The sequence below is a fragment of the Asterias amurensis genome, chromosome 6, assembly GCF_032118995.1.
Source record: "Asterias amurensis chromosome 6, ASM3211899v1".
NCBI lineage: Eukaryota > Metazoa > Echinodermata > Asteroidea > Forcipulatida > Asteriidae > Asterias > Asterias amurensis.
The window spans coordinates 293,227-309,460 of record NC_092653.1 but is presented as its reverse complement, the minus strand read 5'-3'; the positions used below and the strand labels follow the sequence as shown (position 1 = coordinate 309,460).

The following is a 16,234-nucleotide window of genomic DNA, read 5'->3' as shown; positions in this document are numbered from 1 at the left end:
TTTACCGGTGGGTGACGGTCATTGACTCAATTCAAACATGTTTCAGATTATGCCATTATGATGAGAGGGGGGAGGGTCTCAAAGATCCGCACAAAACGGTGGCGAGAGAGTGAACACAAGCTGACTCAGTGACTGAAGGTCAATTCTAAACAGATACATCACGTCACCAGGCCATCCATATACACACATTGGCAACTAGCCATTGGCAGCACAGACCACATGAAAAGGGCAGTTTCTTGGTACCGGTAATGTATGATTTCTTGTGTAATTTTTTATAAAAAAGTGCTAGTTTGAGGAGTGTCATGGCTAAAATTGACAGCTGCAATTAAGATGGGAGGCTTGCTAGCTGTAGGTAGCAACCTCCATGGCTGTACTGACTGACTGCTGCACTGCAGGGTCAGGGCAGGAACAGTCATGAGTTAGCTGTGTTTACATTCTCCCGGCATCGTCGGGCATCCTAACACTAACAGTAACACACCCATCTCAGACATCACACCCACAGGGCTGGGGATCGCGCGTTAGGTCGATCTTGTATCACATTTCAACCAAAATAATTTGATCTAAATCAATGATGAAATAACATTTATAAAAAAAAACATTGTTTTTGTTTTTAATAATTACTAAATAAGTAATATTTAATAATGTTGGTTGGGCTTGTGACTCACTGACTCCTGTAGCTAGTGTAGTTTAGACTAAAGTATAGTGTATTGCCTTGTTTCCAATTCTAGTTTATTTTTGAACTTGTTCTTAATAAACCTTCATCATGATATGAATGATATTAGTTTTTTTTTTTAAGGGTGGGTCGGGTTGCAGATAGAGCTTGTGATATAAGCATGATATTGATAAGGGTAGTTGCGATAATGTAATATCGCAACAAAATAAGGCCTTCAAGGGGGGGGGGGACTTGTTTGCTGTAATTTGTCATAATCCCTAACACAGCTTTTAAAGACACTGGACACTATTGGTAATTGTCAAAGACTATTCATCACAGCTGGTGTATCTCAACATTATATGCATAAAATAACAACTGTGAAAATTTGAGCTCAATCGGTTGTGGAAGTTGCGAGTAATGAAAGAAAAAACATTCTTGTCGCACCATGGTCACAAGAAGTTGTATGCTTTCAGATGCTTGATTTCGAGACATCAAATTCTAAATCTGAGGTCTCAAAATCAAATTCATGGAAAATTACTTCTTTCTCGAAAACAACGTCACTTCAGAGGGAGCCGTTTCTCACAATGTTTTATACTATCAACCTCTCCCCATTACTTGTAATCAAGAAAGGTTTTATGCTAATAATAATTTAGAGTAATTACCAATAGTGTCCACTGCCTTTAAATGCACATCAGTGTAATTAAACTACAAAAATTTAATCTATTGTGCGATTGCTCAATAAACTGTGTAGGAAACTTTGTACAAATTTATAAAATGAATGCAAAACAATTAGTCATTTATTTCTGTACTTTTTTTGTACTTGAAACAGGATCAGTCGTCCAGTGCTTCGGAAACCAGCAATACTACTTCTCTGGTCCGTGTCTACTTGGCTGCTGAATTGAACATTTGAAAGTCAACAACTTCCCTCAGCAAAGGAAAAGCAGATTACTGAGAAAACAAAACCCTCTGAATGTTTTGGTTTTGTAATCTTCACATTCAAACGATGACTTACCTTGCAATAACTGGCTGGCTTTTTATGAGCATTGGACTCAGTAATATCAACAAGTGGGTGTTTAGTGAGGAGCATTTCAGCTACCCACTATTCCTGACCACTCTACATATGCTCTCTTCATGTATTTTTGGCTCTGTTGCTATCCGTTATACCCCACTGGGAGCAGCATTTGGTGAAGGTAATGATCGACTACGTATGCCTCCCAAATCAACTCTAAAGATCTTTATCCTAAGTGTCGTATTTACCCTTGCCATTGCTTTTGGAAATATCGCCCTTCAGCATCTCTACATCTCATTCTTGAAGATGGTGTTTGCTTTGACTCCTTTAGTGACTGTTGGATTATCGCGGTTGTGTTTCCAACGTCCAGTAGACTCATACGTCCTTATGTCTATGGTTCCATTGTGTTGTGGCAGCATGTTTTGTATAACAGGAGAAGTCAACTTTAGCATCTTTGGATTTGTTGCAGCAGTAGCGGCTACAATATTAAGAGCTCTCAAAAGTCTTTTGCAAGGTATTGTGTTATTAAGCTTTTGTTACACCCAAACATGTGAATAAACTTGAATTGTTCGAACATTAACATATTGTGATCTCTTGGTTAGGAAGGTTGACGATCACGGAGAAACTATGAATATGTTGTTGTATGAAAGAACTTTAGTATTAATAGTTAGTTTGTAAAAGCAAGCTCTCCTGGTATATGTATTGTATCAATAATTCTTAAATCTCAACCCTCCAGCAAAGTTGATAAATTGACAAGCTACCTTTGATTTCATCTACAGTAATCTCTAATACATTCAAACAACTGATTGACTAGAAATAAAAGACTACAATATGAAAACCTTAGGACAAGGTTGTGATTTTAACAAAAAATACAATCAGAATAAAATTGATGAGAATTTTTTGTTTAAGATGACAAGAAACTTTCTTATTGTTCTTTAACTGAGACATTGTCACAAAGATTAACCTCTCCTTATAAATCTTATTCCTGTAGGAGTTTTATTGAAGGAGCAGAGGATAGATTCAATCCGTCTTCTTTATCACATGTCCATTCCAAGCTTTATTATGCTTCTTATAGCTACTGCCATCTTAGAACCGTCTGCCATCTTTGAACTGAACATCTGGGCCAAAGCTCGTCTATTTGGTTTCATCTTACTAAGTTGCTTCTGTGCCGTTGGATACAACATCATGAACTTCATGGTAACATTCTATACCTCCCCAATTGGTCTCCAGGTCTTAGGGAATATCAGTATTGTACTTGATGTGATTGTATCGTTAGTTGTCTTTCAGAATGAGTTATCATTGCTTAGTTTTGGGGGAATTGTTGGTGTAATGATCGGGACCATGATGTATCAGGAAGCGGGCACTGTCAAATGGTTTGTGGATAATCGGGTTTCAAGATCTCTTAATACATACTTCTAAATAAAAACACTTGATGAAGCTGCTAAGAAAACTGTATTCCCATTTTATCAGTTTAAAAATGTAAATGGGTCTGTCCACACTAATGGGTCTTTTTGGTTCCAAAAGATAACATTTTGGACTGTGACTGGGAGGGTACACAAAATACAACATTTTCCCCTGTATTTTGTTTTGTACAATTCTCTGCTGATAGTGAGTGTGCTTACCAAACAGTATAACAAATGTCTTATTATTTAAGAAGTTACGCAGTTTTCTTTAAGACACATTGTTTGTAACGAGGACAGACATTTTGTATTGGAATTGACTAGAAATGGATGACACAAATAATTAATTAATTGATTTACTCAAAGGTTAATTAAGTTAGACCCATTGCCCCTATTTTTATGGTTATCTGTATAAACCAAGAGTACCTTGAGGTTTTTCAGCTGGTATGAATGTTTGTTTTTAACATGGACAGACATATTGTGACAAATATCTGTCCATGTTACAAACCTAATATCTTCAAGATAATTCCCTGTAGTTTCTTGAGTACCCACGCAGATGTCTTGGTTTTGCCTGGAAACATTCTTTGCAGGGACAGCATTGTAGGGGACAACATTTTTGGCAATCTGTTTATATTATTATGCCTTTCTCACCATTTATGTACGAAATGTCTGTCCAACATTCCCCTGTTACAAACATAATCATCTTGAAGATGATCCCCAGTTATTGCTAAAATACAGATAAATGTGTCTTGCTTTTTGCAAACAAAAACCTTGAAGTGATTTGGAATGTGCATGGGAAACAAGCTTGACAAAACTCTTCTTGTTTATTTTTGTCACCCATTTATAAAAAAAAGTCACATCAAATGGTCCCATTAGTGTGGACAGACCCAAATGTGGAATGAATTATTAATTTATGAAGTATTAGCATTTTGTTTACCATTATCATTTTTTTAAGTTCTCTTTGATAATGTTTAGTTATTGCACAACTTGAACTATTTGTAAAAGTTCTAACAATGCAATGGTATTAGGAATTCCGAAGTACAATCTGTAAGTAAATGAATGTTCCAGTCAGTTAGTAGTATCTAATAATAGAGCCTATAGTAGTGGATTCTAGATTATACAATTAATATGTGTGTGTAGTGGTTTAGGGTAATTAGAGAAATTGAACAACTTTAACAATATGTATTTAAAAATGCGCCCCGCTGAATGTAATAACTAAAGATATATTCGAAAGATCTACAATTTTACATTTTACTTTGTTTCAGTTATGCAAATTGGATGGAGAACCTTTTATAGATCCATCTTTCTTTTTACCTTGCTAATAAGAAAGAGGCTGTAGTTTAAGTTAGACTGATACTTATACTTTGCTATAAACCAATTCAGCATTATGATTTGTGTGCCCATAATTAAACTCAAGGCTGGAAATATTAAATGAAAACAAAAATCTTTTAAAAGAATAATTACTGTAATTAACTAAGAATAATCTTCATTTGAAGAAACCAGTTATTATTTGTAATGTGAAAGCATAGCACAGAGTTGAGTAATTGGAAACAGTTTTGACTTGATATTTTGGGTTGCAATCTGCTTCATATAATGTGTTTACCATTGTTTTTTCCCGTGGAAGTTTCTTTGCCTCAGCAAACTTTCCTTGATCAACTTGATGCCATGATTACTTGACCTTTAACCTGCAATAGCTGAATAGATAATATGCTCATTAAACAATCCCTGAAGGCACCATAGTGTGGGTCAACCATGGGTCAACTTTATTGTTCATAGGTTATTGGCTAACGGTCTGGCTGAAAATCTGTCAAGGAAAAGTAAGAGAAAGAATGTGTAGTTTATTCAATTAATATTTCCTGATTTTATGCAGTGTGTCACAATTCAACCACAATTTGACAATTCCTGATTTTACGCTGTGTGCAATATTGATGTGAAGTAACGCTGTGTAAATGTTTTCCTATGACAACAAGTTTATTTTGAGAGTTGTTTTTGGAAAAACAAACTCTAGAAAGAGGTCACTTGGATTTATCCCCAAAGACTAAAGTATTCTTTACTTTTGACAAACAGTACTTGATTACATGTAATGAAAGAGTTTTATTTGTTTAAAAAAATTTCAAAGAAGATTGTTACCCAATCAAAGATATAAGATATTTGTTTAATGAGACCAGCTATTTAAAATATTTGTTGATCGGAAATTTGCCAATGATTGGATATCATTTTAATATTTTGTATTGTGCCATTTTAAAACTGTGTTTCACATTAATGTCTTGTTTTTAAGTTCTAATATGTTTCTACCTCAAAAGGGAAATTGATTTGTATTTGTGTATGGAAGTTATACATGTATGTAACACAAGTCAGAGGCAAATTATACAGGTAAACGCATTCTTGTGAAAGAATGCGTTTACCTAACACCTAACATTTCACTGTTTAAACAACTTTTTAATAATTTTAGTGAAATCATATTTCTAGTGGAATATGGAAAATTTAGCACTCTACGGCCTGTGTCCAACAAGGCAAAAATTGATCTTTAAGCAAACTTGACATGCACCTTAAAATAATGCAATACACAGGGTGTGGTATGAAATGTGCAATATGAGTTTTATCACACCGTCGTTGCCATGAAACAACAATCAAAATTGAGGATTCAAGTTTGCTTGAAGATAAATGGCATGAATTCGCCATAGTTAGTTTATTGTGAAGATCAAGACTGTAGCCCTTTTCAGCCCCAATGGCGCCAATAGTTGACTGTGCACTATACATGTACTCTGCTTGAGCCCATGCCGATGACTTAAGTTGCCCAAGTTAACACACAAACACTAAAGCACAAAGGCCTTTCTTGATAAAAAGCTGTAGTTTTATTGTCCATGTTCACCCTTCATACTCTCACTTGAAATGAAATCTTCAAGGCAATAAAAAAGCTTGTAAAATTGAGCTTCTGAGTACAAGCTTCTGAGAAAGTGTGCTTCGATCACGCTTGAACGGTCAAGATCACGCTTGAACGGTCAAAGAATGTGGGCACAGAGTTTATGTCAAAAGAACCTGGGGCTGAAAAAGGTTTGTTGTAAACAATCTTAATTTTTTAGTATTTCTGTTCTTTTACAGATCACCACTTCAGACCTTCAGTGTTTTTTCCAAATTTCTTATATCCACTGATGCTCTTTCTGAGTCGTATTGTTATTATATTTATGACAAAGAGTTGAAGTCTTTATAATTTGCATTTAGTCCATTTTATTGAGTCCAATTAATTTCCATACAAAAAGTTATGGATGAGTTTGCCAGCTACTTTCCTTTATTAATTTTATTTAATATAACTATGAAGAGGGTATTAAGTGTGTGTGTTAACAAATTGGTGTGCCTTCATGTAAAATAATTACCTGACTTTATTTTTGTCACTGTTTTTTAACTATGGTTGGGTGATTTAGACAATTTCTAATAATTTGCTCTTAATGTAACCCGTTGTGGTCATAAATGTATGAAACATTCCTTCTAAATAGATTTTACTGCATAGTTTATTTGCACCCAAATGATCAAATTTCTTTTGGAGGTAGAACTTGAAGTTGGAGGAGGTAGAACTTTGGAGGTAGAACTTTGGAGCTGCATAACACTTTCAAATATTCATTTAACCAGCATTTAATTTAAGGTTTACAGGTTTATTTTATTTTATACGTTCTTTGTGGATGTTTTATTTTTAATAAGCAGACAACAATTATAAAGTTGTAATCTTAAAGCAAACATGTTTCAGGTTCAAGTTATCCTGACAAATTACAGAGTTATAGCGCACACCAAAAGAAGAGAACATTACAGTCTGTCCTGCATGGAATCAGTTCAACAAACTTGTTTCAAGAGTATGAAATACAGCTTCAAACCAAAACTGAAATATAACGTATGACCAGTCACTGGACAGAAACATTTCAAAATGGATGTTTACCTTTCATTGACTATTTATCCAATTGAATGATGTCCATATTATGCCCATACATGACTTAAACTGTTGATTTTGCTCACTCAATTTGAGAAATATCTGGGGATATTAAATCTAACAGGATAAAAACAGAAAATTGTAATAAAATTTATGTCACTGAAAAGTGAAAATAGTCTGGTTCCTATATGCTATCAAGAATAGGCATAAATGCCATTGTGTACTCGGGTAGTCTGTCCTTCGTAGTGTGATGCATACTAATGATGTTTCATTCCTTTTTAAAAACTTTGTATGTTTCTTTTGTTTGCTAATAAGAATGTACCTTTTCAATATTTACTGATTGATTTCATAATAATATTCTGTTTTGGGGACATTTAAAAAGTATATTCTATTTAATTAAGTTGTTTTGATCTGTATATCTTGTACTATTAATTTGGGTGAATGTAATTGTTATTGTGCCTCTGTACCATATCAAAATATGGATTCCTATATATGCAGTTTTTTTTTTATTTACACAATTGTGTATGTTTAAGTCATCTGCACAAATCGCTTGATTAATATTGAACAATGGCTTTGTTGTGCAATACAAAATGATTCTTAATAAATCTCAATAATTGAGTCTTATTGGTGCAGTGTAATGATCCATGTGTGATGTACGATATTGATATTATTTGTCTATTATATTTGGTTTGTGGTAACACCATGTGTGTATCTACTTGCCAGGTTGAGTTTGTTCTTAAGAGAACTGTCTTGCTGTATTCTACTACCATGGAGTAGATTTTCGGATTTTTCGGGAGACTTCTCAGTTCTGAAAAGAACTATTTTGCTTTTTAACTACTACCTTAGCGGAAGGTAGAAAATCTGCCGAGACTACTACTTTAACTTATAGGATCGTTATTAACAAAACTAAGTTCTTAGTTGCTTTCAACTTTTCGGCTAGCCATGCTCAAGTCTTTCCTCGTAACAAACTTTCCTCTAAACCCAACCTTTGAAATGAGTTTATACTGACGTGGCTTAACCTTTGAATCCGTACTCGCAGGTGGAATCTGGTACATCAAGAAGTGAAGTGGTCTTTCCCACCACAGCATTAAATTCCAGGGTTGAATGGACCTTTTTACCGACGTGGCATTAAATCCCAGGGTTGAATGGACCTTTTTACCGACGTGGCATTAAATCAACCTTTGATTCTGTATTCACTTCACAGGTAACAGCATAGCATACTTTGAACAAGAATCATCTCAGAGATAAGAACCGTGGGTCAGTCAAATGTCATGAACCAAATGTTGTATCCTTGATTTACTTGTGATCAAATACAAAAACAAATTGGTGTGTGTGTGTATGGGCGGGCGGGGGGAGGGGAGGGGGGCCGAGAGGGAGGGGTTGTGGTGATGGATACAGTGTGTCCAAACTGAATTGCTACTCTGGCCAACAAGGTACTTTGATAAAACATTTTTGAGCTACCAGTGAGTAAAGTTCCTCTATGAACAGTTACATAAAAATGATGGTCATTATTATTCTGCGAGGTGCGCATGCCGTAACTGGGTCGTTTCATCATTCCATGTACAACCATCAAGAATGATCCGATAGACCCCCATATAAGTCTATTAAGTTCATTCATGCATTTATCATTGAACTAATAAAAATTTATTCCCTTTGCAAACTGCCTACCAAAACGACCTTATGGTCACATAAATGCAAGAGACAGTGAATTACCTGACATTGTTACCCTAGCAAAGTCTTTCTGGGGGCTAAATAATGCCAACAAAACACACAAAAACAGCTACACTGCAGTAAAAAGCAGCCAAGTGGAAAGAAATGAAAAAGGAAGAAAGCACACAGAAAAAGCGAGGAGTGAACAATGACGAAGGAGACAAGGGGGGTTCGAGGTTAGAGGATTGTTGGTTTGCGAGAGGCTGGAAACACAAAAGAAAAACCAGCCGCTTCCCTTTTATACTATCCAGTAATGGAATCGTGCCCTACCAACAGATGAAAAAATATATTCAACTCATACAACTTTGAACAAACAATCCCGCCAAAGAAAATGACAACAGGTTTTACAACAAAGCGAGAATTTATTTCATTTTCCATTAAACTATGATTGGCAGAATGACAGGAAAAAAGATCTTTACTTTGTCATGCTCCCTATATTCCTTAGCAATAATCAATAGTGTTTCTAATTTTGTTACACATCAGGAGTCGGACTGTTTTCCTGTTACTTCATATCTATGTATTCATCTGAATTAAAACCCCATACATCAATAAGTAAAATGACTTTAGAATGAAGGTATACAAGCCAAAACAACCCATGACTGTCTTTAGTTACATGTGTATGTAAAAACATTTGAATTAGAACCCCAGACAACAATAAAACCAAACCAGATGTTTCATAGTAAGGGAAGAAGATAATATACAATAATAGTCTTTTAAAATGGCCTTTTTGTTTGCAGAATTCCGTACCCATATCCTGCCTTACCACAAAGTATCATAAAACTTCACAGTACCTAATGTGAGCATTTTTCATTATTTTTTTAATGTGAATATTTTTTACTAGTTTATTAATGAGTATCTGACTTTAACTCAGATGCGAGCTTCTGTTGGCAAATTGAGCCATCGTTTACAACATCAGTAAGGTTGTGACTAACTTCCAAAAATTACAAACATTTCATTTATGTTGTAACTTCCTTCTCTTACAAGTAGAAAACACTGGCGATAGTTTTTACATGACTGCCATTAACTAATTATTTCAGAATTCTTTAAAAGGAAGCAATTTGATCCTCCAAGTTGTATAAAATAGGTATTTAAATAAGAGCACATAGGCATACTCAGTGTTTTGTGTATAAACACTTTATGCTATCTGAATAACCCATGAACAGTTTCAAGAGGTTGATAAAATGATGTAGGTGCGAACCAGAGTATACATTCTGACAACTACAACGACTTTTCATTTCGTCCCTTGTGGTACCAACACTAGCATCTTATCAAAATGTCATATTGAGGGTTCTTGTACCTGTGGTCAAATCAAAGTACCAAAAGTTCCACACACATGAAAGTTACTGCCAACACAGTTCACTTTTATGAAATACTTACACACTGTAAAATGTTGCAGAAAGCAAGACCTGAATGCAGGAAATATTGCTAAGCGAGATGCACTATCCAAGCAAAAATATTAACAAAAACTATCCCAATTTTTTGTTGGATCACATTAACTTTGGGCTTACAACCTGTGGAAATTGCTAAGCGTAATATTTGTATGCAAGCAAATTGGTAGCAGCTCTATGCAAGTAATCCTATGATACCAATTAATGTTTAGTTTAATTCTCTAAGGAATAAACAAACATTTCATTTAGAAAATCGCACGCTTGCTTTTATAAAAATAACACAAAATTAGACAAAATATGACATTTTTTCACACACTTTTTTATTTGATATAAACCTGAGTTTTCCTACTATAAATGAAGATACACTTCTTCTTTTTGATTTCACAAACGCACTTCTTAAGCAATTCGCGGCTCATTTCATAGAAATCTTGCTATTCCTCAGAAAATTAATTCTAAACTTGATTGGTAACCAAAAGATCACCAGCCAATGATCACAAAAAAGTCTTTAAAATAAGAACACAATAACAGAAAAGAATACAAAACCCAAATACTAAGCAATTCTATGCCAACCATCCTAAAAGCTCTAGCCACAGACAGACAAATAAAAGTCAGGATTGTTAATAAACTTAAGAAGATAAAGTATTGGAATAAGTGAGAAATAAAATTGCTTCAACAAACTGTGTTTCTTGCTTATCTTCCGCCTTGCCTTTAGAAAACAAGATGAAAAACCACAACATGAAAAACCACAAGATGTCAGTTTCTTGCAAACTGTGCATGAACACTACATCAATGAAATGTTCAGCATCGCAGTCAGAAAACTCACTCATTTTGAAATTAAAAAATACAAAATAATACTTAGCAGAATCTGGTTACTAGAATGGTAACTAAGTTGTATTTGACTGTTTTCCTGCTTTAGCGAGTCTCTGAAATTGGACTTTCAGACCCATTACCCTCTTAAGGTACAATACAATTAAGAACAACTTATTTTAACCTCCACTTGTGATGTCAAGGTATTGTTCCATCCCTCCATTATTTTGACTGAATGGCTCGATGGCTACCTTTACACAATATCACGCCATTTCTGTGAAATAATGGAGCGCTTGATTAACAGCATGACATCACAGGTGGAGGTTAAGTCACATAATGCTCTCGGTGTATGTGCCATACATGGGTTGGATTTTCCCAAGGGGATCCTACTCCTAAATGGCACGCATCTCGGGCATTACATTATGCCCAGATTTATCATTTTAATTTCATGCACTTTACTATATGTTTCAACATTGTATGATCAGACAGTCTTTGCCAGGTCTCAACCTGGTTCCCTCTTTCATATAACTTGATTTTCTACATTGAAATTCTCAAGCAATCTGTTGGCCATTATGTTAAATCACTTCAACTATTAGAGTTCATGCTTAAATTCATGGTTTAACCATTAACTTCAGAATAATTAGAAAGTTTCACATTTAGTTTTAATAATTTTGAAAATGTTAGAAAGTTTATAACCTCATTTCAAATGGGGGTAAATATCATCACAAAATGTTGACATGAATGTTTTTGAAGAGAAATGTTCAAAGTGTTTATTTCCCCTTGAAGACTAGGGTTTGGGGTTCAGCATTGGCTTTAGGCTAGACAGTGTGTATAAAAAGATGCCTGGAAAACGAGTTCAGTGGAGAACTTCCAGCAATCACTCTGTTAAAAACCGCAGAGTTCTCTTAGACCCACAAGATTGGAACGAGATACATACAGTTTAGCTCAGATTGACTACTAGTGATGCTTATTCAAGCTGAATCTTGTAAAGAAAAATGCTTCATCTAAAAAAATGAATACAATTTCCAAGCTTCTTTCAGAGTAGTAAATGGAATGTATAGGAAAACAATTAACATTTTCTCTGTCATCTTAGTATGAGTTCTGAACTGCCCTTTCTTTTATTCTGTGAAAATGCGGGCCTTACCACACAAGGCAATTTGGAGGCAACCAACTGCGCGGTATGCAAATTTATGCAAATTTATCACTTTTGTTCTAACAATATGCTCATTTACACATAGTCTTATAAAGCATGCCAGTAGCAGTATGTCTGCCAACAATACCAATGCTGTACCTTATCTTGATTCAATGACAGTACTAATACCAGTAGCAGTAGCTTTATTAATGCTGAGCATTAGTCTAGCCCTAGTACTCACCATTGTTTCAATAATAGCAAAGTTATTTGATCACCTATTATATGTAGCATATTTATTTTATTTATTACATAGTCTGCCACTTACTAAAGTGTTAAACATTAAAATTACATTTTGATTTACCAACTGGGGAGATACGTTTGAATAGAAAGAAGTTCTAATAATGAAGTTTAAATTTGGTTGAATTTAATCTTGGTGAATTATTAAAATATGTTGCTACTATTAAATGGCTTTTTTAGAGGGCCAAGTTCTCTTTGAAGTTAATGCAGAAAACATCAAACCTCTGCAGACAACACACTTTGTATCATTGGTTAACCAACATTTTTCTCTTTCTTGAAAGACAATTAAGTTAAGCTGCCTTTGACTCAAGAATGGCCATCAAACTCGACAAATGAGTCTCTTTGAGACTTTTTAAGTGAATATTTTTTACTTTAGTCACATGACAAAAACCAGCCGTACAGTCATGTGCCAACCCTCCATACCTAATTTAGAAAACAATGATTAAACAGTTTAAGCGATCAAGGAACAATGAAACATCCTCTTTAGAACTTATAAATCTTTTTAAAAAAGCAAAGACATTTTAATTTATAGATTTTGGGTTTTTTTTTGCAGCAAATTCATTTGGTTGAGTACCACCCATAAACTTGAGTATCACTGGCATCATTTTCTTTGAGAAAATAAAGCCTTAAAAACCAATTCTTACTTTCACTTGAAATCTCATTTCCAAATTAAGTTGTTAGAAGTGGCAGGTACTAATCATCGAAAAACAAAACTAAAAAGAACGTTTTACAGTTCCCAATTAATGGGAACAAATCAACACTGAAATAAGTTGTTTTTAATTTCATCACACTATCACATAAGACAAGATTGGAATGTTGCACATTACTGCTGTACAATGCAATAAACTAATTCCTAAAGTCTTTTATAATCATTACTGCCCAAGTTCTGAGCAAGTTCTCCGCGTCTTCTACTAAGTACTTAACTCATTAAGCAGTAGTTGTCTATAATTGGCAATGCTTACAAAACTGCAGATGATCAACCTAAGAATTCAGCTGATAAGCATGAATTAGAAGGGACAGTAACCAGTTAATTCAATGACATTTAAGCTGGTCTCCCAATTTCTGCTAAGCATGATTTGTCTATGTTTAGCAAGTTTGTGGGGCAGAGTAGCTTCAAGAAATCAAAGACCAATTTTATGAAGCTGTTTAACAAAAAATGCTCAAATGCTGATGAGCATTTTGATGTATTCCCTAAGGTTACAATGAGGCATCAGTTGCAATATGAAATACTTTGATGTACTCCCTAAGGTTACAATGAGGCATCAGTTGCAGTATGAAATACTGCATTTCTGCTAAGCAATGTTTTATATGGTAAGTAATGTTTGTACTTGACCAGCTTTATGAAGTGTAATTTAGTCACTTTAATGTCCCTCATTTCAGGACAGCAGTCACTAAAGAAGGGACACCCTTTTATTCTGTAAAAACAGCAGAAGGCCTGCGGGGAAACGCCCCAATATTACACTCACTAACCCAAATAGGATATACTGTTACCCAAATCAGATGAACTGTTACCCAAATGGAGTGTTCCGTAATACCCAACTGGGATATAATGTTACCCAAATGGAGTGTTCCGTAATACCCAGCTGGGATATAATGTTACCCAAATGGAGTGTTCCGTTATACCTAACTGGGATATAATGTTACCCAAATGGAGTGTTCCGTAATACCCAACTGGGATATAATGTTACCCAAATTAATGGGATAATACAGTAACAACCGACTGGGTTACGGTTACCCAAATGGAGTGTTCCGTAATACCCAACTGGGATATAATGTTACCCAAATTAATGGGATAATACAGTAACAACCGACTGGGTTACTGTTAACCAATTGGGATATACTGTTACCCAAATGGAGTGTTCCGTAATACCCAACTGGGATATAATGTTACCCAAATGGAGTGTTCCGTAATACCCAACTGGGATATAATGTTACCCAAATTAATGGGATAATACAGTAACAACCGACTGGGTTACTGTTACCCAAATGGGATATAATGTTACCCAAATGGAGTGTTCCGTAATACCCAACTGGGATATAATGTTACCCAAATGGAGTGTTCTGTAATACCCAACTGGGATATATTGTTACCCAAATTAATGGGATAATACAGTAACAACCGACTGGGTTACTGTTATCCAAATGGAATATACTGTTACCCAAATGGAGTGATCCGTAATACCCAACTGGGATATAATGTTACCCAAATGGAGTGTTCCGTAATACCCAACTGGGATATAATGTTACCTAAATTAATGGGATAATACAGTATCAACCGACTGGGTTACTGTTATCCAAATGGGATAGACTGTTACCCAAATGGAGTGTTCCGTAATACCCAACTGGGATATAATGTTACCCAAATGGAGTGTTCCGTAATACCCAGCTGGGATATACTGTGACCCAAATTAATGGGATAATACAGTATCAACCGACTGGGTTACTGTTACCCAACAGGGATATAATGTTACCCAAATGGAGTGTTCCGTAATACCCAGCTGGGATATACTGTTACCCAAATGGAGTGTTCTGTAATACCCAACTGGGATATATTGTTACCCAAATTAATGGGATAATACAGTAACAACCGACTGGGTTACTGTTATCTAAATGGGATATACTGTTACCCAAATGGAGTGTTCCGTAATACCCAACTGGGATATAATGTTACCCAAATTAATGGGATAATACAGTAACAACCGACTGGGATACTGTTACCCAAATGGGATATAATGTTACCCAAATGGAGTGTTCTGTAATACCCAACTGGGATATAATGTTACCCAAATTAATGGGATAATACAGTAACAACCGACTGGGTTACTGTTATCCAAATGGGATAGACTGTTACCCAAATGGAGTGTTCCGTAATACCCAACTGGGATATAATGTTACCCAAATGGAGTGTTCCGTAATACCCAACTGGGATATAATGTTACCCGAATTAATGGGATAATACAGTAACAACCGACTGGGTTACTGTTACCCAAATGGGATATACTGTTACCCAAATGGAGTGTTCTGTAATACCTAACTGGGATATAATGTTACTCAAATGGAGTGTTCTGTAATACCCAACTGGGATATATTGTTACCCAAATTAATGGGATAATACAGTGACAACCGACTGGGTTACTGTTACCCAAATGGGATAGACTGTTACCCAAATGGAGTGATCCGTAATACCCAACTGGGATATAATGTTACCCAAATGGAGTGTTCCGTAATACCCAACTGGGATATAATGTTACCTAAATTAAGGGGATAATACAGTATCAACCGACTGGGTTACTTTTACCCAAATGGGATATACTGTATTACCCAACTAAGTTACTATTATCCAACTGGTATATAGTGGAACAATCAACTAGGTTACTGTTACCCAACTGTGATAACGGTTACCCAGTTGGGATCCAGTAAACCCAACAAGGGTATACCTTATAGAAAGGTTTGTGGTAACACCATGTAATGACTATATCTAATGAGTTGGGGTGGTTCTGAAAAGAACTGTTGGTTTACCTAGTCTCATTTTGGGAAAGCCTTGGGTGCCATGCTTTGTTTTATTGAAGGCAATCATTTGGTTCATATCTCCAACCCATTACAGGCACGAAGCTCTCCATTTGTAACATTGGGTCACAATATTTTTAATTAAAAAAAAAATGTAAAAGATTCACACACATTTTTAAAACCGAAGTGCAGAATCCCTGAGAATCGTAACCATTTTCTTCTTTTATGCTCATCTTCCTATTCTGTAACTTTTGACCTTAACATTGACCTGATCAGTTGACCCCAGTGACTGCTAGCTTGGTTCAAAATCCATCTGTCTGGTGGCAGCAAGCATTGCACGGATTTTGGCCCGGAAATCCTGTATGGAAAAATTCACAATAAACATGAAGTACAGACAAAACAGTACCATTTGG

General features: G+C 35.3%; 2 protein-coding genes across 3 annotated transcripts in view; one reads left to right on the top strand and one right to left on the bottom strand.

The window, feature by feature from the left end:
• The first annotated feature begins 103 nt into the window (after nucleotides 1–103).
• On the top strand, nucleotides 104–5,050 carry LOC139938892 (uncharacterized). Of its 2 annotated transcripts, none has more exons than XM_071934541.1 (3): nucleotides 104–239; nucleotides 1,482–2,175; nucleotides 2,653–5,050. In XM_071934541.1, the coding sequence occupies exons 2-3, from the start codon at nucleotides 1,623–1,625 to the stop codon at nucleotides 3,078–3,080; spliced, it is 981 nt and encodes a 326-aa protein (XP_071790642.1). In that variant the 5' UTR covers nucleotides 104–239; nucleotides 1,482–1,622; the 3' UTR covers nucleotides 3,081–5,050. The 2 variants fall into 2 exon arrangements, with proteins under 2 accessions (XP_071790642.1, XP_071790641.1); XM_071934540.1 differs by having other exon boundaries at nucleotides 114–245.
• Nucleotides 5,051–9,050: 4,000 nt separating this feature from the next.
• LOC139938412 (splicing factor, suppressor of white-apricot homolog) overlaps nucleotides 9,051–16,234 on the bottom strand; it is a 68,710-nt gene continuing 61,526 nt past the window's right edge. The window contains exon 16 of the mRNA XM_071933917.1: nucleotides 9,051–16,179. Coding sequence (XP_071790018.1) covers nucleotides 16,114–16,179 — 66 coding nt within the window. The 3' untranslated portion in view covers nucleotides 9,051–16,113. The remainder of the gene's footprint in view (nucleotides 16,180–16,234) is intronic.